The 25670-nt window shown below is 42.8% G+C and overlaps 1 protein-coding gene across 1 annotated transcript; it reads left to right on the top strand.

Annotated features, from left to right (window-relative positions):
* Positions 1–12754: 12754 nt before the first annotated feature.
* Positions 12755–25670, top strand: si:ch211-112f3.4 (EF-hand and coiled-coil domain-containing protein 1). Its single transcript, XM_042088701.1, has 8 exons — positions 12755–13567; positions 15087–15642; positions 17511–17641; positions 20824–20968; positions 22174–22312; positions 23050–23187; positions 23762–23831; positions 24450–25670. The coding sequence occupies exons 1-8, from the start codon at positions 12994–12996 to the stop codon at positions 24620–24622; spliced, it is 1926 nt and encodes a 641-aa protein (XP_041944635.1). The 5' UTR covers positions 12755–12993; the 3' UTR covers positions 24623–25670.

The following is a 25670-nucleotide window of genomic DNA, read 5'->3' on the forward strand; positions in this document are numbered from 1 at the left end:
TCCTAGGCACCGCCCTCGCAGAATCATCCGATTGCTCGCGGTGTGGTGGGTAGGCTGGAAGTTATGGCAACGGGAACACGCCTACTTTCTACAAGACTGGAGCTGAAGGATGTTGCATTTTAAGGATAAAAATGAGTAGCATCTCTAACAGCTCTAACCAGAGATAGCCTGCCTTAGGCTACATGAATAATTAAAAAAAAAAAAAAACTACTTTGATCAAAGATGAGGTGTTTAACATAGGATGAGGGTTAGGATTCATAAAATCATCTATAGGCCTATTCATGGGTTTCATCAGGTCCCTTTTCCACAGGTGTATTAATCAAGTACCATGCAGTCTGCATTGATAATTAAGGTGCTTGATTTTATACACCTGTGGAAAGGGACCTGATGAAACCCATAGGCCTAATGGCATACAGGGGACCATGAGGCACAGTGTTTGTCATTAATTGCCTAGACTGTGGCGTCCTGCGTAAATAAATGAACAAAATAATAAGTTAATTTGTTCTCAGATTGCATTAGATTGATGCATTTAACTATAGGCTACACATAGGCTATAGGGCTATTACGATTTCAGGGGATCCCACAAATTAGCTACTACTACATCAATTCAGCATGGCATGGAGGCAATCAGCCTGTGGCACTACTGAGGTATTATAGAAGAGGTTGCTTTAATCGTGTAAAGTCATCATGTTCATTTTCCTCTTGACAATACCCCATAGATTATGGGGTTCAGGTCAGTTGGCTGGCCAATCCAGCACAGTACCATAGTCAGCAAACCAGTTTTGGCACTGTGCACAGGAGCCAAGTCTTGCTGGAAAAAGAAATCAGCATCTCCATAAAGCTTGTCAGCAAATGGAAACATGAAGTACTCTAGAATCTCCTGGTAGATGGCTTTTTTGAATCTGGACTTGATACAACACAGTATCAACACCAGCATGGCATGGCACCCCAAATCATCACTGACTGGAAACTCCACAGTGGACTTCAAGCAACTTGGATTTTGTGCCTCTCCAATCTTCTTCCAGACTCTGGGGCCTTGTTTTCTTAATGAAATGCAAAAATGTGTTTTCATCTGAAAAGAAGACTTTGGATCACTGAGCAAAAGTCCAGTTCTTTCTCTCCTTAGCCCAGGTAAGATGCATCTGATGGTGTCACTGGTTCAGGAGGGGCATGACACTAGGTATGAGACACGTGTAGCCCATTTAGACATATCTGTGCGTGTTGGCTCTCGATGCACTGGAGTAAGGGAAAATGGAGTGAAGTGGGTGTTCTCAAATTTCAAAATCAAAATGATGCTTACTGTTCCTGTCAAAAATGACCTATTTACACATTCTCTGTACCATAAATATGGCATTTTTCATCAGATTGTCTCAAGACCTTGATATCCTTCACAAAAGGCATTTGAACACATGAAATTCGTTGTGACTAATTTCTTTGAATTTTGAGTGATTTATTCAACTCGGTCACACTTTTTTTGTCATAGGAAATGAATGGGAAAGAGTATAATTTTCATCAAGGAGATGAAAGACATCTCCATACACGCACTTGTAAGTAAACTGGCAAATGTATTGTCTGCATTTGTTAGAAACAGTTATAAATATGTAATAGGCTACTTTACTTTTTAATTATGGCATATGTCTGTTTCTTTCCACACTTGCAACTGCCTGTACACTTTATGTGTGCCTCCTAATTTATTATTTCATTCATCTTTCTTTTTACTTTTAATCCTGCCTGCCTCCCTTTTTTACCCTACAATGTTCAGTGTTTTGAGTACTTGATAAAGTGCTCTACAAAGAAAATGCAGAGTGCAGGTTTTGTACTGGGGTTTGAGGGCAGGTGGGGTGACTGTTTTCTCCTGTTGCTACATAATGCCAGAAGTGAAAGGGCTTGCTGTGATGGGGAAGGAAGTGTGCTCAAAGTAAGAGCTGTATGAGGGACCCTTAGGTCAGGTTGACCCCTGTATGAGCGCCACCATGGAAAGGCGATTCATTAGTGAGGCACCCTGTGTCTGTGATGAACGATGGAAGGATATACAAGGGGCACCTGTATGTGTGAAGTGCATGAGTGTGCTTCATGAAGTTTTAAAGAATGCCAGCACTATGGTTGAGTATGTGCCCTGACTACCATTCCAACATCCATTGAGGCAACAAATCTTAAAAATATATACAAATTTTAAAAATTATAAAAAATATTATTATTACTATTGTTAAAGTGTACATTTTTAATTTATGTTAAAATAAGAGCAGTTATAAGACCGCAAACAGTAAATTAAGGGGGGTAGCAACGGACAGTTTTTAACATCAACATCATATCAGTGGTGTATGTTTATGAATGAGAACTCTGGAAAATTGGGAAGACCTTTGTCTACGTGGTTAGCTGGGCCAGTTCGGCAACCTCATGAGGTCATTGGTGAGTCAGAGGAGTACAGAAGGTCGGAGGAGTCCAAAGACTCCATACACATCATATCTTAGATCATTAAACGCATGGCCAATAGTATCCAGAGAAGGTAGAGAAATGCAGCACACTCTGGCTCCATATCAATGATTATTATTATTATTTAATAAAAATAAATGATGAGGTTTCGGCCTGGGGCCTTCATTAGCTTGTAAAAAACAGGAAGACTAACAACATCATTATATATTCACAATAATTAGGAATAATTTATATTCATCTGAAAAGAGGACTTTTGACCACTGAGCAACGGTCGAGTTCTTTTTCTCCTTAGCCCAAGTAAGATGCTTCTAATGGCGTCTCTGGTTTAGGAAAGGCTTGACACTAATGCAACACTTGTAATCCATTTCCTGGACACGTCTGTGTGGTGGCTCTTACAGCCTCAGTCCACTCCTTGTGAAGTTCCCTGAAGTTCTTGAATCGACTTTGCTTGACGATCATCTAAAGGCTGTGGTCATCCCTGTTCCTTCTGCACCTTTTCCTGCCACACTTTTCCCCTTTTCCCTTTTCTTGTGAGCGAAGAGTGGCCGGTTCAATCCCTGACTGGTAGGATAAATGTGTGTCTGTGTGTGTGTGGTGGGGGGGGGGGGGGGGGGGGGGGGGGGGGGATTATTTGAACAGGGCTCTCCCACACATCCTCCTTTTCACATAATTCCACATAACCCCCAGTGCTCCCTGGAGTGCATATGTCTTTACTGTTTGGAGATTCAACACTTTCGTAATGGAAATCATGTGAAGTGTGTGTGTGTGTGTGTGTGTGTGTGTGTGTGTGTGTGTGTTTTTAAGAACATTGCAAAAATTATTCTATACATTTATCTATTATTATGAATGAGAACTTTGGTAAGACCTTTGTCTACATAGTCAAGTCAACTTCATTTAGCGCATTTCATACACAGAGGTCATTCAATGTGCTTTACATAAACAAAGGCAAACAGGAATGGCTGATAAAACCATAGAAGGGCAATAGTCAAATAATAGTTTAAAAAGTAAAGAATAAAAAATAATAAGAAAAATAAACACATAAAACACACAAGGTACATGAACGGGCAATAATTTAAAAGTGTTTAAGAAAAAGTGTTTTTTGAATGAAAAGTAATAATTAAAACATAAAAAACAACATAGAATGATTAGTCAAGAACCCAGTGTACAGCAGCACTCTATGGAGATTCTTGAAGTAGTTTTTGAGTTAGCTGGGGCAGTTCGGCAACAAGGTCATTGGTGGTCAGAGGAGTACAACGACTCCGAACATGTCATATAATTATTATTAATTAAATGGCCTACATCAGATTGTAAAAAGAAGAAAGACTAACCACATCATTATACTGTATATTAGCACACCTGTCCATAAGGCTCCTCCCATTGGGATGTCACCCAAATAGGTGTGGCCCAAGGAAAAAATTGTTATCATGCAGAAAGCATCCATTCAAGAAAAAAAATACAAGAAAAGAAAAAGAACAAAGTGTAGTTTCGAACAGGCAGGTTAGCAAGTCTGTCTGTATAGTCACCCCATGGTCTGGTTTGTGGACAAAGTCTGCAATGTATTATCCACCATGCAGTTAAAGAGCATCATCTAGTGGTGAAGTGGCCAAACCACAGCTTAGTTTAACCATCCTGTTGTGTTTGTTTCATGTTTACTAGTTTTGTGTAACCAGTCAAAAATGGCCGCTGCATTATAACTTCTAATAAATTCATAGTAACACATTATCATTTCATGTTGTGATATAATTTAAGTTGATACAAAGGTCTATAGGATAGGATATTACCAGTTTTGAATTTCCATTTGCTATGGCCTGTAGGCCTCATTGACCTGAGCTCATGCAAGTCAGAAAGTTGAAGATACTAGGCCTATCGGGGTAAGGTCGGGGGCTGGGGAGTGAGGGTGTGTTGTTTGTGTGCGTTTGTGAATGTGCAGCACACATACAGTCCATCTGATCAATAGGTATGTGCCTGGACTCAATTTTATACCGACTATTTTCTCACCCAGTCCTTTCTAATGGCCGGTCATTTTTTACTTTTGAAGTTACAGAAAACTCCCAAATTGTTATGAAAATGGTACATTTGTAACTCCACTTACAAAAAAAAAGACAACATTGGATGACGTGTTTTTTTTTATTTTTTTTATTGTATTCAAGATGAAGATCCATGTACAGAAAAGGACATGAGTAGTTCCTTGAGGCATAAAGATTCCAAGTGACAAATACTATTGCTCCGATATGGAGCTGGATAACCATCAGAGCTTTGTGAGCACTGATTGTATAAGAGACCTGCTGGGCTAACATATGAACCATACAACCAATCCAGCCCACAGGGTTCAGTCTCTGCACCACTTCTGCAAAATCTGTCAACCAAACACCTTCCTTGTGTGGTACAGAGCACTAGTTTGGCTAATGAACTGAATTCACACATCTACAATCCACAAGTGACTCGATTTGTCTCAGAAGACCAGTGCTAAAGCTCTGCACCTTTCGTGCAGCCACTAGATCGTTATGATGGAAAAGTAGACATTCCACAAATCTAAATCAGATACTAATGTAGACCACCACATCTTGGTCAAGTGTCAAATCCCAGATCGTTTTACAACAGGAAACAACCAGGAAAAAGCCATCAGCAAATACCAGTAACAGTGGTTCCATCTTGGGCAGAGGTGGTCCCATTTTTGCAGTTTCAGTACAGTGGTCAGCACAAAAGCATCCTCACTTGCACCATCTTGGGATGCCATATGAGAAAACAAAGAGAAATTAAAATTATGGAGGATCCAGTTTCAGAACCAAACTAAAAGTCATAAATGATCGATTAATCCCAACTGCAGCTGTAAGAAGGACATAAACTGCCCTTCAACAGACAGCAAGCTTACCAGTTCCTGTGTGGTCTGGTTTTGGGCATTCGGTGTCGGCGTGGTAACATCAGTCATGCAGTCGTGGCCTACTGGGCAGTCGTGGCCTGGTTAGGGCTTCGGGCTTGGAACCGGAGGGTTGCCGGTTCGATCCCTGACCAGTGGGAATGGCTGAAGTGCCCTTGGGCACCTAACCCCTCACTGCTCCCCGAGCGCCGCTGTAGCAAGGCAGCTCACTGCTCCGGGTTAGTGTGTGCTTCACCTTACTGTGTGCTCTCTGTGTTCACTAATTCACGGGATAAATGCAAAGACCAAATTCCTTGTATACGCAAGTATACTTGGCCTAGAAACCTGATTTACATTTACATCCTCGGCATCTTCACTTGGTCCATCTTAAGACTCTACACAAACACAGCCACAACATTGAAGGGTCCATTTTAGACCCTTGTAGTTATAATTAGGGAATGATGTAGGTGGTATAACTTAGTGATCCAATCCGTTTTACATAATAGAAGTTTTCAGTGTATGTTCCCAACTCCCCCGTAGAAATTGATTGCCTTACCAGTTACTCTACTTGATGTATAGCCCAGAATGAAAAATAGCACTGTAGCCTATAGATGGCCATTGCAATGACCAAGATGGCTTTTCTTAGATTAACTATCTGAACACAGGTGACATCATTTCATGGAGTGCTGAAATGTACACTATTTTTGACCATTTCTGAACTGTGAAACTCAGCAAATATGCTTTGTAATTATGAACTTATTGTTGTAGGCCATCATCATCATAACTATTCCACCTGTGTGTGCAAAACAGTTTTGGCTACAGCACAAATATTTCCATCCATAGATAAAAATAAGCAAATCTAACCTCTGAATTTTATTTTCAAAGTGCACCAGATTGATGTTAAAATGTACAAACATTTTTGTATGGGGTAGCACGTCCCTGGACCACTCTATGTGTCCCAATGCAGTTTAGGTCTAGTGATACAAATCAATATGGGGGCTATTTTGACTGACAGGGGTGACCAGGAAACTAGCAATTCTTGTCAAAAAAAAGTATTGCTACACAATTAAGTATTGATCCTCAATATGTTGTCCAACGGTGAGTTATTTTTCCCCATTGCACCGACACTGGATTTCAGGGTTCCCCGCCTGCCAAATCCCACTTTAACCACTGGTCATGTCCATAACCACTATATAGCATATTAAGATTATAAAGCCACAAATGACCCAATGTCCTTACCAGCAATTCCATTTTAGACAGCTGTTGTCTGGTTTTGGGGACATGGAGTTGTGGTAAGAACATCTTCACTTACACCATTTTTGGTTTAGGTTTTCATAACAGAGGGAAGTCAAGACTTGTATCAAGGTTTTTTTTAAATAATCAAAATAAGTCAGACTTGCAGAAACCTATACAAAAATATTTACCAGTAACTTCAGTTTGTGCAGCAACAGTCTGATTCTGGGGATTAGGTTCTGGAGTGGCCGATTGAACATCTTCACTTGCACCACCTTGGGATTCCATTCAAATTTAGACATTTGAGTTTAACACAACCAACTTGTAAGAATATAGTACTACAAAGTACTACAAAAATACTTACCATTATCTCCAGTTTGGGTCTGGTTGTTTGGATTTGGTGTAACATCAACTACATCGGCACTCTTCATGACCTCCCTCTTTGAAAGACAGAAGACTGCTCAGATGAGCAGAAGAAATTAGGATTTTAATCAGGATTTAAGACACATTACAACTGCGAAAAGATACTTAACACCACTCACCATTACTGACACAAACAATTAGAAACCACACACCAACAACTTTTGCCAGGACTGCCATGTTAGATCACTACGCAACAATGGTAAGGGTGATTTCAAGCAGGCATTATGGAGGCTTATAAAGGCACGATGCCTTCACCTTGAGACCTGCCCCAATAGGCAGCATTGGACCATTAAATCATACAATGTTCCTAAACATACAGCCAAACAAGGCCAGAAATGGTTAACAGAGAACAATATCAACAGTTTAGAGTGCCAGCCAGAGTCCAGACCTCAATCCAAGTGAGCACAAGGCCAGGCAAAGAATCGTTCCTGCCTCAAAACCCCGATTGCTGCTAAAAAAAAAGGTGTGGTCTATCATTGTGGAGATATGGAAAGGCTTTGTAGGTATTAGAAGAACCATTTTAAGAGTTGTGATGGCAAATAAAGATGTTTCCATTGATTATTTAAAAAGGGTATGAATAATTTTGGACACATAATTTTTGATATTTAAAAAAAAGATGACCGCTTCTGTTACTATTTCCATGTTTCTACCACATTGCCTTACAACCTTTTGGCATGTGGCAGCATCATTTTCAGTCAGAACAAACATATTGGTCAACAGAAAATCAACATTAAATCAATATTTGCCAGGGGCATGAATAATTTTGTTCCTGACTGTATAAATGAATTGCTCAAAAACGCTATATCCACCATTTTAATTTTATTTTCAAGAATATATTTTTTATGTTTTCCCGTTTATTTCAATGGAACTGTAATTGAGTAAAGATAAATCAAATATTACCCAATCAAAACAACACAACTGCATTTGTAGCATTTTGGAAATTAGCTCATATCCTGGAAATTAGCTCATTCCTCGCTCCGTGCCTTACAAGGGTGTGTCCAGCAGAGGCTACCCTATCATCTGCAATCCTCTCACATGGGGAATGCAGCATGCACCCCTTCAGACAAGTTAGCATTTGAGAGAGGGATAAGACAAGGTCATTCCAACAAAAGTCATCTTCCAAAACAAGATTTAGAGGACTGTAGTCAGTTCTTCTTTTTTTTTGACACGAAACACACAGTGCTGATTGAATATGAGGTGCAGTTTAGATGGTTGGGTTATACATGCCTTAACTGAAATCTTCTGAAATGTATTAACTGACAAAGCTTCCTCCCATTGTCTATTTGACAATTGCTTAGAGTCCACCTGTAATTATCTTGAGGAAGCCTTTGGTATAGCTTAAGTCTTTATCCACACACAATAATACATAGAGCATGATGTCATTCTCTCCACACCTGCGGGTGCGTGTCCATATCGGCTGTGTGGTTGGCTGCCTCATGTTCGCTCCTGCGGAATGGAATGTTAGTTTAAGGTGCGAGGGCCAGTGGGTTGGGTGGATCAGTGAATGCATTTACCGAGGCCTCTAAGTGTTTCTGTCAAGTACTGATGAGGAAATGTTTACTTTCTGGTTCCGCGTTACTTGAGACAGTCACACTCTATGGCTTTTGCACCCTTATTCTCAAAACAAGCTCCTTCGGTGAAGTCATTTGTCACCTTTACAGCTTCGACCTTCTATGCACCCACATCCATCTCTTCCCTTTATTAAAGCTGCATGCAACGTGATCATACTGTGGGTGCAGACATAACCTGCATTGTGTTGAACCTGCGCGGTTCAGCCCTGCACACTCCCGGACTCAAACCTGCAAACAGCTGCACTTCAGACCGGAAGTCGAGCGTGCTGACAATCGAGCTGAAAGCCCAGGCTACTAGCTTTCATGCCAGCACTGCTGTTGAGGCATCGGGGAGTGAGGTTCACTAACCTTCCACATGCACAGCTATGCTTGCTGGCATCCGTTACACACACACACATGCACACACTCACACACACCCCACAAACTCACACCCACACCCTCTCCCTTTTCTTTGTATGGGTGTCACAGTCCCTCTCTCAGACAACAACACAGTGGGTGATCTTGTAGACTGCAGTAACTGAGGCATCGAGGAGTGAGCAGATGGTTTTTGGGTGCCAATAAACTAGCCTCTCTGTCTGCCAAACCAAGAGCCATCATAGAGACCACCCATGCCTGAGGCAAACCCCCAAGCAACATAGAGACATGTTGTTTATGCAGTAAAAATTATGATTGACTACTACCATTTCAGGTGCATGTTTGATTTCCGTTGACTGTTGAATTTCATCAAGATTTTGTTTTTTGATAGTAACTTATGACATATGACCATATGAATAACACTGCTAAATGTCAAGCTGATGGATCATAAAATGCAATCTAATCTATGAAGACCAGGACTCGCAGGATACCCAAAACATCTTGTCTCAGTATCTTCTGATAAAATATGCAGATTCCAAAGAGAGGAGGCGATCACTTTAACAATTCATTGGGTTTTGGCGGTGAGTGTTGCCACTTGTATGCTTGTAATTGCATGCTTCTGCAGAGAATTAAATGATATAAGAAATCAATAGCCTGAGGGATGGATATGGCATTAATCAAAGTTTCACAACCTGCATACAGTTTTTCACGATTGCTAGAACACTAAACTCCATTTTCTGAACCAAATGCTCAGTTGCCTGAGCACATTTTTTGAATCAGTCACTCTTTTGTCAAAATCATAAACAGTTTTCAGATGTCATTGACTCTTCGCTAAACACATTCTCATGCAATAAAACACATTTTGCACTGTGATTCACTTGCACTGTGATGCATAATAGAAAAAGTGGGGAAAAGTCAATACAAGGAAAGCACTTTGAACTAGCTATGGTTGTCACATCATTTGAAACAAGTGTGATACATTTGGAGTTGTTGTGTTTAAAAGAGAAATCCGTGAGTTTTCACATAGATCTCCGTTTCTCGAGGTTACCGAGTACTGTCGGTACCAACAATGGACATAAACTATCATTGAGGCATTTAGAATACATTATGGGCTGTAGACTGTAAATTTGTTTTATTTTCCCAGCACCTTTTAAGACACATTATTTTTTTCTGAATTTACAGTAAATGCTGAAACCAATGAGTTATAAAATATTTCTTTCTTCGCTTTGTTTTGTTTGTTATGCAAAATGCATGTACTGTATTATAAACAATAACCTTTTGTAGTTATATCCCTGGTTAGTTATAAACAATAACTATTTGTAGTTATATCCCTTCCCTGAACACTGAAAATTTTTTGATATAGTGTGATGTAGTTGTGAATGATCTAAAGATGTTTGGTTTTGAGTACAGGTAAAACTGTTTTGATTGTTTTATTTTTCAAGTGTTTTTGAATGTAGCTAGAGAATGGGGTTTTGTGTTTACAATTTTCAGAAAAGAGTGGAAACTTCTTTTTCCTTATCAACCAGACAGTGCTCCTTTATAGCTCTGACCCAAAATGGGTCATTGCTCACTTTTATATATCAGATTTGCCTATAAGATGAAATATATTTCTCCACCATCTTGATACTGGAAAATGGCTCGGAGGGTTTGGCTGGAAAATAAGTGGTGGGCAAATATGGCCCTGTGCATGTCAAGGAGGGGTAAGATAAGAGATAAGGTTAAAAGGTCAGTAGTTTATGTAAGGTGTGTGTGTGTGTGTGTGTGTGTGAGTGAGAGAGAGAGAAACAGTGAAAACACCCACAGTCTCTAAAAAGCCATTATGGTGATGTTTCCCTTCTGGCACCTTGCCCTCCCCTTGCACTGCTCTGACCTTCTGTTTGTGCAGAGGCCTTTCAGTTTCAAATCAGCTGCTCCCATTCAGGCCAGACAGGCTTTCGGGGCAGCTGTGGAACAGTGACACAAAGACCTGAGGTCCAGTGTATCAGGTTCTACTCAAAGATAGAAGTTAATAATTTGCAGAGACAAAGGGGGACCAATAAGTGAAACAGATGTGTGTGTGTGTGTGTGTGTGTGTGTGTGTGTGTGTGTGTGTGTGTGTGCGCGCATCTATGTATGTATGTATGTGGGTAAATGTGTGAGTGTGTGTCTTTGAATATTTCTGTATTCTCTGACAGAATATATCGTATGCATTCACATTTCAGCACCTCCATTTGATCCACAGAAACAGTCCTTTTCAAGTTGAAGGGATAAAATACACATCTTATATTGCCTAGCCACACCTGACTCCTGCCCGCACTAACACAAAAGGTGAACACCTCACGTGAAACAGCCCCTCCTGTGGCCACTCCAGAGAGATAACGTTAAACATTACTGTAGAAGAGGGAGACAAATTCCTGGCTTATCACATTCAGAAAGCAGGTCAGAGTAGAGCTAGATTGGCCCGATGAGACCCACCGATGCCAGATAAACACAACGCTAAGATAACCGCCCAATCCTAGAACAGGGGTCAGCTATCCAAGATCACTAAAACCGTCCATAAGACAAAATACTAAAAAAAAAAAAATGTCTTACTGTCTGTCTGGATCATGGATGTGGCATCACATACCAGAGCGATGTGTGAATACGCTTCCTCAGAAATGAGCTGACCGCCCCCACACCCCATATCTTTACGGCAGGAAGACAAAACAAGACAAAGTGAGCCAGTCCACTTTACCTGTCAGGTACTTCCCGTCACACGTGCCTGAGGGTTGTGTGTGTGTGTGTGTGGGGGGTGATGAGGGTACTTCGGAGAGGATCTATTTCTCTGACAGCCTTTTCACAACATTGTGGTTTCCTGATTCACAACAGAGAATGAAATGAAGGCATTTGTAGACTCAGTTCACACACTAGGCTACCTTAAGGCATCAATTAATCTATTTAGTATAAAGCTCACATTTCAGATGAGTATTGCTCTTTATATAACAGTGAGGGTAATATTACAAGTGGTTAATGCTGTGATACTACAGGGGGCTTGAGTCACAGAGGGTGTGGATAGCGGAAGAAAGAATAAGGAGAAACTCCCAGGAGACCACAGAATGACTAAGATTTTTTTCCGCACCTGAGAGATAGCACATAACAGAGAGAGAGAGAGAGATACAGAAGCAGAGGGATGAAAAAACAGAGTTTTTTTTGTTTAGCACAAGCACTGAACAGACTAGCGGACCATGAATTTACAACAAGTAAATTGTCAGAAGTGGAAAAAAGAGAAATTGAAAATAGAGTGGTTGAGGGTGTGATCTACAAATTTCACACTCACAACTTGTAAATGTCATCATCAATCAGATCAGATTTCACATAACTATTTGTCATCTCAAACACAGTTATTACATAGGATACATGTAAATCACCCTAACCTTAACCGTTGTAAAGGAAATGGAGGGCTCTCAGCTGAGGTCAAAGGGCATTGTTAGCCTGGGGGCTGCAGCTGGACTTGGATCAGCAGGTGGATGGCTGGTCTGCTGTAAGTGTATAATGACCGCCAGACTAAGTACAAAATGACTACTGCCATTTATTAATTATGTTGACCTCATGCAAATTAATAGCAGCAGACTACAGATAAGTAAATTAGCCTAAGCCAGATATTATTGCGTAATTCACCATCTTGCCTATATATTATGCCATCTTGGCTACATAGCCTATGTGCTCAATGGACAGCACATAAACTGGCAACCATACATAAGCAGCGTGAGATGAATGTCGACCATTAACTAAACTATACTAAATGCTCATGTAAAGCCAAGGCGTGATTAGATTGATCTGGGTTGCATACACAGCAGTGGGCGTTCACTCTCACACACGCCTTCCGCCAACTCGGTCAGTAGGGCGGGTGGAACCGAAATGACACCTTCGGAGTTGATAAAAAAGCTTCCAGTATCCCTCCCTGCCAGTGGGACTTGAGTCCCATCACAGCGATTAACATGCATTTTGCGCAGCCTACTCGCATAAGGACTGTGATTCACTGGTTTAAGCGTAGCATGCATGGAGTTCTAACAACGCTGTGAAAACTCAAATCTAGACGTTTTCCGAGAGACTTAGGCTACACAAAAACTTCTTGAGGAAAAGCAGGAGTTTCGAACATCAACAATGCTGGACACTACATGTACGTCTATGGCATTTTACACTGAGCGCAAGGGCCAGTGGTTGCGCAGCGCACTGTGCCACCACTACAGCCCAGACCCTTGCGTAGAGAACGAGATCCTGGTCCTGTCTACTGGCATCGACCAGTACTTGCAGGAGATCTTCCATCATCTAGTGTTCCACAACTCCGAAGACGTTATCTCCAAAGAGGACTTCAGTATGCTTTGCATGATATTGGGAATTCCAACAGCAAATAGTCACCAGGACAAAAAAGAAGGTGAGGAGGGAAGATATATTTTGGCAGACCTACCTTGCGAGCTAAACTTTAGAGAATTTCACGCTCGCTTGTGCGGTCATTTTTCCTTAAATACCAAAGGCGGGAAGTCTGCTATGCGTCTCCCAGTCACTGAAGAAACCGAGCACATAGAACGTGAGATCCGTGTTCGATGGCCACGAGTTCGCCGACGGAAATGTGTGAGTTTTGACCTGTCTAGAGAACAAAGAGATACAATGAAAAGAAAGCAAGAGCAGTCGTCTTTGGCGGAAAACAGAACTTCTGCTGACTGGAGCAGAGAGACAGGTAGGCTTCTCCAAGTGCCACAACATTTATATTTATCAGTATGACAGCTGCTTTTAGTATTACTTGTGGTTGTTGTTCAAAGCAGTCGCCTAAATGTAAAATCAGTCATTTAAACTGGATGAAATTATATTGTGTAGGCCTAAATATGATTTCAGATTTACTGCCTACACATCCCTGGTACAGTAGTAGGCTAGTAGCTTATGAACTGTCACATGTCGGTGTATCTAGGGGGCGATGTGCTTTTTTGCAGGTGCATGTTTTATGGCTATGACTGAATGATGTCATATATTTTGCATATATTGTCAGCAGCCATTTATCTGATATTTTCTGGTTAAAATTAAAGAAGAATCTGCCAAAGAAAATATTTTGTCCTGGTGTCCTTATGATCTTATTGAACACCTCATAACCTCACATGACTTACAAAGTACTAAGACATCAGACTGGTAATTCTTGGAGACATCAATCACCCCAAAGTCCATAACATCTACCTTGATGCCTCCGTCAGGTCCAGAACAATACCGATCATATCATAATATAATAGGACATTTCTCTGCCTGGGAATACCCCTCATGCGGAGTTGCCCTGGGAAATAGGAACTGAACTCAGGGCACAGTGTTGTCGGCAATGTGTGTGAACCTTAGATAATTACGCATAATGACATTGTACATTTCTAATAACTTCAGGCACATAAATTCTACCTGCTTTAAGCCCTGTGTACTGGGGCCCATTGTCTTCCTAGAACTCATATACAGTGCCCTCCTGGACTTAAGGCATTGAAAATATGTGAATGACATGACCCTGGCCCAGACACTCCAACTACCCTGCACTCTCCAACAGATGCTAAATGGTCTTGATGCCTGGGTTGAGGGACATAAAATGTAGCTCAGTCCAAAGAAATGTGAAGTTGTACAAATGTGAAACACCCACCAGCCCCAACAACTCATAGATTCCAGATGAGACATTAGACTTTAGCTGAGACAGTTCTAATATTTTATTCCAAGATTTATTTCCAAGATTATTCAGTAATGATGTTTTATTGTAATAGCAACAATAATTCAGTGTTTGTAATGCAGTGTTTCTAATACATTGACCTATTTGTGGCGGCCCACCACAATATCAACATTGACCACCACACAATGATTTTCCAGGTTAAAATTGATTTTCCAGGTTGTACTAAATTGTGCTTAAATCTGGTTAGCATCATAACCACACTGCGCTGATTTTTAAAAAAAATTCTGCATTGAAGTTAATTCTGCAAACCTACCACCACAAATATAATTTAATTCTGTGGGAAACACTGTAATAGCAGTAGTCTTTATGAACCTGTAATGCTGAAAGATAGATAAACTTAAACTGATGCCTGAGGGAGGTTATGGGGTTTTGTGTGGGACTGTGTCCTTGTGTAGGCTGTGTATGTACATGTCATGTGCACACATACACAGAATATATAAACTACATATAAATATTAATGAATCTCAAGACATTAATTCTGATTTGTTGGTCCTTCACTACTACACAGTGACCGCTTCTAGTCCGCAGAGGGTCCTGCAAGAGCAGCTCACCGTGGAGAACGCCAGCCTGAGGGAGCTGGTGGAGGACCTCCGCTCTGCCCTGCAGGCCAGCGATGCCCGCTGCATCGCGCTGGAGGTGGCACTGCGCCGGGCCTCCGATGGGGAGGACAGATTTGAGACTGCCGCAGCCAAAGCCATGCCCCCGAGTCAGAACAGCAGCCGGAGCGGTGGCGGCCGTCGCTGGGGTCAGCGGAATTGTGTGGACCTGCAGCGGGAGCTGGATCTGATTCGCTCGTCGCGTGATGGACAGCTGCAGGAAGCCATGCGCTACAGCCAGCAGCTGGAGGCGGAGCTGAGCACGGCCCACCGACAGGCGGAGTTGCTGGAGGAGGCAGCAGGCCGGCTGAGGAAGGAGCGCGCTCAGATGAGGAGCAGGATGGAGGAGGCGCGGGCGGCACTGGCCTCTGGCCTGAAGAGGGTGGAGGAGCTGCAGGGGCAGGCCAGCCAGGTAGCGCCACTGCAGGAGCGCGTCCAACAGCTTCAGACAGAGCTGAACCACTTCAGGTGTGTGTATGTGTAATGTGTGTGTGTGTGCGTGCGTGCATGTGTGTGTATGCTGTGAGTGTGAAGTGAATGTGTTGATGTGATTTGGTGGTAGAGGTGTATTCTCATTCACCAGATTCAAGCCTAATTGACTTCTCAACTACTTACATCACTCCAAAACATACTTAAAACTGTGGTTTTGAAAAGCCCAACTCATTATCTTATATTCTAAAGCATGTAATACGTTTACGGGAATTACTTCCCATTTTCAGGAACCATTAGCAACAGTATCATTACCATATTTAGGGGCTCATGCAAGTTGTGCAAATAATGGGAGTGAAGAATGAAAACACACACCCATGAGTGAATATGATGAATAAACCAACGAGCACTCTAGCATGCCCTCAGGACTGCGCCGCTCAACTCTGGAAAATTGGATACACCTGAACTCCTTACCTGCCCCCACGTTGCTCCTGAATCGCTACTCCGATGTAGGTAGGGTGGGCACAGGCCAGGTCCAGGTCCAGGACCTTAGGGACTTAGTGACAGAGAGGACCTGAGGGAAAGCAACAGAAAGTGGTCCAAGTGTTGTTTGTATTTGGGTGGGATCAGTCAGCGCTGCTGTAATTGAAAGCCAGCGGAGTGATTCTGTCTTCGTAAAGCTTTATGGTGTTTTTCCAGTCCCTTCAGGCCAACACACAGAACTGGTGAAAATGGAGGGGAATTTTTCTCTAAGACAGACCAGAACTTGCACAATCAAGTTTCCTGGGTGTGTTTGTATGTGGTGGTGGAGGAGGTGGTGGTGGTGGGGTGAGGGGGTCTTGCTTCTCTCTTTCTACCTTTTCACAATCCCCCTGAATTCCCATTACAATTCTAGTAGGAATTCTGACATGGTCAATAGATAAATAGTCCATTCCAGTACAAAACAGTGGGCCAAACCTTACATCACTACAACAATTTGCCAGCATGCAATAGCACCTCTGTCCCCTTTTGTGTGGTGACTTTAATATTCAACTCTGACTCATCTCACCTAAACAACATTTTTGACGTCAAAAGAAAGATTAGACTCCTGCCCTGCGTAACCACTGCATTTGCATCCACTCACTTTGACAAGCCATACTTATCCGGATGAAAGCAGAGAATGGTGCTGTGATCATGGTGGGCTTCATCAGGACTGCATGCAAACATCAGAGGGTGACACACAAAGACAACATGTCCGTGAATGACACTGAACGTTGAAATGCGATCGCTTGACTGTCTTATAGTATTACCGCTTAGGACTGATTGGTTGGTACGGAGGAGCATTCCATGCAAAGCAGGCTGGACTAGCCTGGACCTGCAGTCTGTCTGAAGGAGTGCAAAGAGACTGGGATTGAGGACAGTCCTTGTTTCTGCTTTGGCAGTAGTCATTGGAAATTCTTATTTTTCCAGAGTAACAGGCGGTAATGTCTGTTTAATGACTAAGCATGATGACTAAGTATAATGATTTTGTATCCAGGGATAATTTCCTGGGAAATCACACAAAGACCTTCAGATCTGTTCCGAATGTTAAAATGCAACTGCAGAATCAAGCAATTCTTTTTATTTGTTTATGTTTTGTGAAAATGGCAGACTGCACTCACATAAACCCTGTTCTTTTCGGCAACCTATTTGAGGTGTGTGGTGTAATCTGTTCAATCTAACTCTGTGTGGTATAGCAAAGGAATGTGCCATATTTTCCATTTTGTATCACCTGAGGGCCCTAAAAATCTAAATCCTGCACTTGGGCTCAATCCCAGATCCTTTGTCTATTTTGTCAACTGTAAATATTTTCAGTGCCTAAAGTCTTATCAGAGAATATGACTACATAAAGTATTCCATTGTCAGTACAGACGGTCTGTTTCCTCTAGGTACATTTGTTCCTGCAAAGCTGCAAGCGAAGCAGGAGTGGACTCTGAGGGTGAGAGTCCAGCTGCGCTAATCTCTGGCCAGTCCACTCCACATGTCCATCCTGGGAGTGAGGACAGCAGCATCCGAGGAGGTTAGGAAATGCCCCGCTTGATTTATCCATGACATAAATGTATACACATGTATAAACAGAGAATAACGCACACCAAAACACTATTAACGAGGTGCTGACCTCTGGTGATGAACTTAAAGTTAAGAAGAGAATGTTGCACACTCTGACTCCAGACTTCTTCAGATCCAGTTTACATGCACATTAAAGCTGCAGTTGGCAAGATTTTTTTGATCATATTCACTGAAACTGACACTATGCTCCAACCGAACAACATAAATCAGCAGGTTTTAGAAAAAAAAAAGGCACTTCTACCTCAACCTAGAGCCTGTTATTTGTTTTGCAAAAATCCACAGCTCCCGGTTCTTCTGGTCCAATCAGAGCAGGGCTGTGTGAGATCTGACTGTCAATCACAAAGCGCTTTCAGACATACGTGTAAGACCGGAGGTTCTGCCGATGTTAAACGGTGGGGCCGTATATCTGAACGACATAACCGGTCATATGGAAGTCCGAATTCACCCGGTGTTTATACTACTCCCCCCCTAGTATTTCCTCCGGACATTATGTAAATGTGCTGTGTCTGAACGAGGAGTAGAACATGCGGTTAAAATTCACACCTAGTGAGAGGGCGTGTTGGTGACGTTTCTTTCGTGCGTCCATGTGGTTAGATCTGACTTAAATGCCAGTGTTATGATGGAGTGGCATAGTGCTGTCCAGAAAATCTCCGACCTGGAAAGATGCAGACATCATGGAGCTACTGTCCATGAGGGCATACAACATTTTGATAGAACACCTGAAGGGAACGTTAGAGACACGTTAGCCTCCAACTGCATGGCGAGGTAGCCTGGCTAGCGCCACCACTTCTCAATGAGACGTGGTCTGGGAACCAAACGTTCATTTTCACGTATTTGAAAAAAATGCCCAGATCCGTTTATTGGGTGCCACGGATGTCTATCAAATGCGTCTGTGCATAGCTCATCATCGTCTTGCTTTCCCACCTGTTCTGTGATTGGTTCCCTATCTCAGGCGAAAATTTGCTTCATGGTCTCCAGGCTGCCTTAGCAGCGTGAATCAAATCGCGCGCAAGGCAGCATGGGAACACCCAGGCTAATGGCAAGGACAAACGAATTCAGAAGACTGGATCATCATAAGCAGAAGGCGCTGAAAAGGCAGTAGCCTACAGCGACGTCGTTGACGACAATAACAGGAGTATTTAATAAATTGTTAGCCAACACAGTTTTCTGTTCATTGATAGCCTTCATGACCTGCTGAGCTCGCTGATATTTGCTGAGCATAGCCTATATGCCTAGAGAAAATAAAAACGAAGAAAACCCAACTTTGTTCCAAGCTCCTTACGTAAATGCGACACATGGGGAGAGGATGCTTTTGGAAAAAATAAACCATGAAAAAACGAACAACTTCACTGTTATTAATGTTAGTATTTTGTTTGTTGCTTAAAAACGTTGTAGGCTATGATCTTGAAGTCTTGAGTTAGCCTACTCAATTGGCTGGTAGCCTACCATAAAGTTTGTGCATGCTCTCTCTCTCCAACGCAAACCAGATTTGGGGTTCTATAGCTAATTCTGGTACATAACGTTGAAAACAGATAAATGTGTTTATTTGAAGCACACATACAAATACTGTAGCCTAGGTCAATTTCAAGTGCGCACTTACGTGACTAGCCTACTTCAAGTATTAGCCTATGCACAATAGATTTCTCTTCTTTAGCCTACATAATGCATAGGCTACATTTTGTAAACAAAAAGCAGCTGTGACAGGCAGCGGCCGCATATATTCTGCGTCATATCTCGCATCTTGTGAACTCTACAAGCCCCCACCCCTCACTCGACAACCACACAGAGATTCTGTAATGTGCGTGTATGTCGTTCACACATACGTCCGTATAAGGTCAGTATTAGGTCCGCAGGTTAGCATCATATCTGAATCATCCGAAGGGTAGGACCTCCGTTTGACAAACCTCCTCATATACTCTGGAGGTTATATCTGAAAGCGCTTACTGTCTGGTGCAGTCTGGCAAACGAGCACAAACTTGATGAGAGGGTGCTTGGTGGGAGTGGGGGAGGGGCATGAGAGTTGTAAACATTCAAAATGTTGGTTAAGTCCCTTCAATCTGTCACTTGCACTGCAACTGCAGTATACACAATACAGAAGAACACTCCACACAGAGCATGTCTGTCTGTGCGAGCTCCATCTCTTAGAGAACATTAGGAAACATCTTAACAGATTTACTGCCTGAGAGCAGCCTGGGGGCTGAATTTAGTGCATTCACAAACACCCCCCCTATCATTCTGTCATTTAGGTGCCCATCTGCAACATAAAAGTCTCTTTCTCTCACAGATAAATGTCAACTTCAAGGAGACTGTTCAGGGATGTTAAGAGCTCTAGTGCCACTACTAGATGTGTTTGAATCACTGGCCATGTTTCCATGCACACTATATTCTGATTAAGGATATTCTGTTTATTGTAATATTCAGAATAAGATGTGTCCATGTGTAGCAGAAACATAATATTCCCGTTTACATGTTAATCTAGCCTAGAAATCTAGACGCACCCTAGCGGCGGCAAATTAATTTGCTCAGCCTGTACGTCTAGTAGCAAACCGTAGGAATTTCTATTGGCTAACACCGTGGATGTTATCCAATCACAGCGCTCTATTTTGTTAGAGAATCTTAAGGCGGGCTTAACAGGATAACGACAGTGAACAACAAGGAAGGTGGCTATGGCGAACGAAGAGCGGTTGTTTGAATCGGCGTTGGCGTCAACTTTGGAGGAGTTGGACTTGTGCTTTTCTTTGAAAGTTGAGCAACACAATGCACTTAAGTCATTCCTTTTGAAGAAGGATGCATTTGCCATTTTGCCGACCGGATACGGTCGTAGCGCTGGCCTATTGCATGCCTAGGCAGTTTGAAAGACAATTCTCTGCCCGCCCCTTGGATTAAGCGAGGTGAATGGCTCGATTCCAGACTATACATTTCAATGATATAGGATGGCCCGCCAGGCTAATGTTAATCGGCATATGCTGAATAAAGCAGTGACGTGCATTAGAAGTAGTACAGTAACTGTGTCATGACATCTCAACGGTCTCTTTCATTTATGACCGCGAAATAGGTGAATTGGTTGGGGTAGTACTCTGCTTTGACATGTGACCTTTGGACCCCCTGACTTCTTGACACTCCCTCCTCCAGGAGAAGAGTGTCTACAGAGGGCTGTGGAGGGCCGGGCGGCCTCGGACGAGGAGGCGGAGGAGGAGGAGAGGGGGGAGGATGAAAGCAAGTGTTGCCTTCTGGAGTCAAAGAGGCTTATTCAGCGTCTGCAGCACTGCACAAAAGGGTTCGTACACACCCTCACACACCACACACACTTCACTGTCATTTTCTTTTCCACTTGGGATAAAAACATCAGTAAAATAAGTAAAAAGCATCAGAAGCGTAAGTAAACACAGCAGCACCTGAATAACAATAATCTCACTCGCAGAACACCTTTACCTATCCATATCATGTCAGGGTTGTGCAGGAGGACCCAAGTGCAAGACTCCAACAGACAGAATTACGGACAAAACACGATTTATTTTAACACGAACTTAACAATTAAAGACTTACTTACAACAAACAGGACTTGGGCTAGACAAGGAGAAACAGAGAGACGATCCGACAAGGAACAGAGAAACAGGAGGGTAGAAATACACAGAGCAATTAACAGAGAGACAGAGGACTGGACGAAACCAACGAGACAATAACAGGGAAAAGGTGAGGAGGCAGCAATGGAGGGAAAACAAACAAGACAGGAAGCACAGACCAAATAAGGAGATGGGGCGGAGACAAAGACAGATAACAGGCAGGTAACACAAAGCACATGGGGAACAGGCAGAAACAAACACAGGACAATACACAAAATGGCCACCAGGGTGGCACAAACTCCAACGGTCCAGGCCAGATCCTGACATATCAGGTTTCTCCATTACCACTAATGTTTATTATTTAGAAACCAGTGACTGATCTACTCATCAGAGAATTTTTGGTAGCTTTTTCATTACATTGCAGTCAGAGACGTGCTGCCATGCAAAGTCATACAAAATTACAAAACCTTATTAAGCAATATCAGAATTAATGATCAAGCATCAGTTTACATCTAATGACTTAGAAGTGTGACACCCACTTATCAGAGTGATGAAAGCTATTTGGGTGGATTCTACGCTCTGTAATTATAGTGCAGCTGTCATGCACACAGCCAGTTGCCAGGTTGTTTCAATTTTGCTGTGAGGTAAAATGTAAACCCAGTTAATTCAAGGTAAAATGTTGCCATTCATGAGACTGATGGAAAGAAAATGGTATGTCATGGTAAATTGACAAGAAAGCTTTTGATTCTAGTTAATTACTTTGAAAGTGACAGGAAAGTGGGCTGTGTTTTTGATTCCACTAATCTTCACTCATGTGTTGCTTTTTAAACGATTCCTTTCTTAATAATTATCCCCGGGCAGTGACTCTCCCACCGGAGCCTGTGCTAACAGAGCTGCCATCTTGTCTGCTCTTTCCTAGGTGCCAGAACGCCGCCGTGCGCCAGATTTTCTTGTTGCACAATCTTCACCACGGTGATGGGGAGTGTGGAAGTGCAGCGAAGGGATGGGGCGGCACGCTTCAGAGCCACGAGTGGAAGAGATCACGAGAGCTGGAGAAGGTAAGAGGAAAGAGGAGCAATGAGGGGACAGAGGAGCAATGAGGGGACAGAGGAGCAATGAGGGGAGAGAGGAGCAGTGAGGGGAGAGAGGGGCAGTATCTCAGGTGAGGGGAGAGAGGAGCAATGCCCCAGGTGAGGGGAGAGAGGAGCAGTGAGGGGAGAGAGGAGCAGTGAGGGGAGAGAGGAGCAATGAGGATAGAGAGGAGCAGTGTCCCAGGTGAGGGGAGAGAGGAGCAGTGAGGGGAGAGAGGAGCAATGAGGATAGAGAGGAGCAGTGTCCCAGGTGAGGGGAGAGAGGAGCAGTGAGGGGAGAGAGGAGCAATGAGGATAGAGAGGAGCAGTGTCCCAGGTGAGGGGAGAGAGGAGCAGTGAGGGGAGAGAGGAGCAGTAAGGGGAGGCCTTTGCTGAGTCTAGCACAGTCACCAATTTGACAAAAGCTCCTTCACACTACTTCCTGTTGGATCTATGGAATATAGGAACCTAATCTAGGAATCTAAGGAACGTTGAAAGTGACCATAGACTGTTATAATACAGTCTATGAAAGTGACCGCAACTTGCCGGTCAATTTTCCGAGTGTATGGCAGTGCACATATGGTCTTATGGTCTTTTCTTGGCTCGGATTCTTAATATCTTTCTCTCCCTTTTTCTTTTTTTCTCTCTGACCCTTTGTCTCTCTTTGCTTATCCCTCCTACTCTCTCTCTCTTCCCCTCTTCCCCCCTTTCTCCGTCCCTCCTAGGAGTTAGAGCGGTGTCAGGAGGAGGTGTTGGTGCTGCAGGGGGAGGTGCAGCAGGTGGAGACGGAGCGCGTGCGTCTCTCAGTGCTGGAAGAGCGTCTCACCGACGCCCTTGAGCTGCTGCTGCAGCTGCGCTCAAAGGTGTGTGCACACACACGCACACACACACACAGCAAATGTGCTTACCCACCTGTTTTCAAAAATGTTTGTGAGATCAGATATTCATCTACAGAGCACTGTGTCTATGTTCTTGTTTTGACTTAAGAATTTTGTCTCTCAAATTGTCCCTTCCACCGCCCCAGGATATTTTGTTTCATTGCCTTCCTCCTTCATGTAGGAGTATTATCTAGCATACAGAGCTCTGGATACCACCTACTTATCAGTACACAAAAGCACGCATACTGAACAGAACATCCGTAACTTCTGTACTTACTTGAGGATGACTCATGCATTGGATTAGTATAGTGTAACAAATGTACTCATATAGTGGCATTCCAATGTTTCCATTATGAAAACATTTCAGAAAGGGGCCTTGACAGTAGAGATTAAATATAATCCCTTACTGAAACAGAGGCAAGCAAGGGAAGCAATGGCTGTGCCACAACTGAGAGAATATGTTCAAACTTAGGCTGCCACCTAGTGGTGAAAACATCACAGTTGGTGTTGGACACAATGAAGTGAGGTCAAGTTCTTGCTCTCTCTCTCATTTCACTAGAGAGTGTCCCGAAGGATGCTGGGTAAGATCCTGATGAGCTCTTTGGATGTCTTCAGCCAAAAAGATCAAGGTGAGCAAGCCAAGCATTTACCACCCCTCACACATTTCCTCACCATGCAGAAGGTCTTCTATTTGCCTTATTCATCCGGTGGCCATTGTAAGTGATGGCAACTGTACCCAGTAGCCTTGTTCTGGCTTACAATGGCCGTCGGATGAATAAGGGTCTCAGATGCTTGCACACATAATTGGTATGTTTGCATTTGCATTTATTCATTTAGCAGACGTTTTTTTTTATCCAAAGTGACTTATAAAATGAGGAATAATATTTAAGTTACATTGCAAAGGAGACCTTAGGTAACAGTAAATACTACTACAATAATGACTACTACCAGAGGATGAGAGTGCAGATGCTTAAGTGCTAGTAAGTGTGGTTGAAGGAGATCATGGTAGAACAGGGAGGTAGAAGGAGGGAAGAAAAAGAAGTGCATGGTAGGTACATGTTAGGTGTGTTGGGTTGTTAGATGTGATAGGAGAGGAGGTACTCTTGGAAGAGTTGGGTCTTCAAGAGCTTCTTGAATATAGAGAGGGATGCCCCTGCTCTGATAACAATTGGTAGGCCATTCCACGAACAGGGATGTGGTTCACCCAGATCATCATGTCTCCACCTCCCTTTGCTTGCTGTCCTTAGGTCCCTCAGCCGTCCTGCAGGTGGTGGACACCCTCTGCCAGCAACTCTTATCCAGTGACCTCCTGATCACAGGGGCGGATGGAGGAGGGGGGGGGAGTGGGGCACCAGCATCCTGGCCCAGAGTGACATCCTCCAGCCAGAGTGCCACCAACCCCCTGCTCATCTCCTGCTGAGGGGCAGGCCGTCCTACAGCTGCCTCTAACCCACTTGGGATGATAGGCCTTTCATCAGACTGACATTTGGGAGACTTTTTCTGTGCCGGTTCAGTTGTGAAATCACCAGTTGGGGTGAACGTCCTGTACCTAAACGGTTTGGTATGAATACGTGTGCCTTTACACCCCTATGATGCACAGTGCCTGCTTTCACAAAATACGCTGGCACAGACTTTTGAAGAGTTTTGGATATAGCTTCACATAATGTTGGGATAATCTGAATGACTGGCTCAGACACAAACTATTCATGAACATATCATCAATATAAGCTAGCATTTTCTTAACTTTACCACTAGTTTACCTCCTTTCTAAACTGGTGGCATAACACAAAGCATTTGAAACTGATCTCAAAAACTAGCTCGGTTTCCAGTACAGCTTTGTGTAACACTTGATTAAAATATGTGATTAAATATGAGTTTATCTTCTCATGATAGTCATTCCAGATACATGTGACAATGGATCTCACAAAAGTTTTGGCAGTTTAACTAAATTGCATCCACCTAAAGCTGTGGTAGTTATAAATAGAGGGCGACAGAATGAGAAGGGAGGAAAGAATTATCGAAAGCTAATCCCTAAACCCTAATCAGGACAAACTCATTCTTTTTTCCAGAATACCAAAGGTTGTTACTCTTAAACTTTAACCTGCCATCAAATTCAACACCAATATCAGGGAGTGGTTCAGATAATATTTTAACTCTAATATTAATAACACTTCCTCAAATATGTAAACAAATTGTGGTTGGTGGAATTTGATTGTAACTAACAATCGAATGCCACGTCCACACCATTAAGTTTAGAGAAAGTCCTTTTAGGCAAGTCCCTCCACTCGGCGGCCATATAGCAACGCTTTTTGGGCACTCATCGGGTATCCTTTTCAGCAGAAATACGTGTGCGCAAGGCTTCACGACACCAATCTTGCTCCAGCAGCGAGTTCACAACACATGATTGGCAAGATGTCTTCACAACACACCATATGATTGGCTCAATGTATTCACATCACACCACATGA

Source organism: Alosa sapidissima, chromosome 4 (assembly GCF_018492685.1).
Source record: "Alosa sapidissima isolate fAloSap1 chromosome 4, fAloSap1.pri, whole genome shotgun sequence".
Classification (NCBI taxonomy): Eukaryota; Metazoa; Chordata; class Actinopteri; order Clupeiformes; family Clupeidae; genus Alosa; species Alosa sapidissima.

Excerpts from the sequence above, each read along its gene's own strand:
- si:ch211-112f3.4 (XM_042088701.1), top strand. The coding sequence starts at position 12,994 with ATGCTGGACACTACATGTACGTCTATGGCATTTTACACTGAGCGCAAG. Across the intron at positions 20,969-22,173 it reads CTGCAGCACTGCACAAAAGG|GTGCCAGAACGCCGCCGTGC; the intron begins GTTCGTACACAC and ends GCTCTTTCCTAG. Across the intron at positions 22,313-23,049 it reads GATCACGAGAGCTGGAGAAG|GAGTTAGAGCGGTGTCAGGA; the intron begins GTAAGAGGAAAG and ends CGTCCCTCCTAG.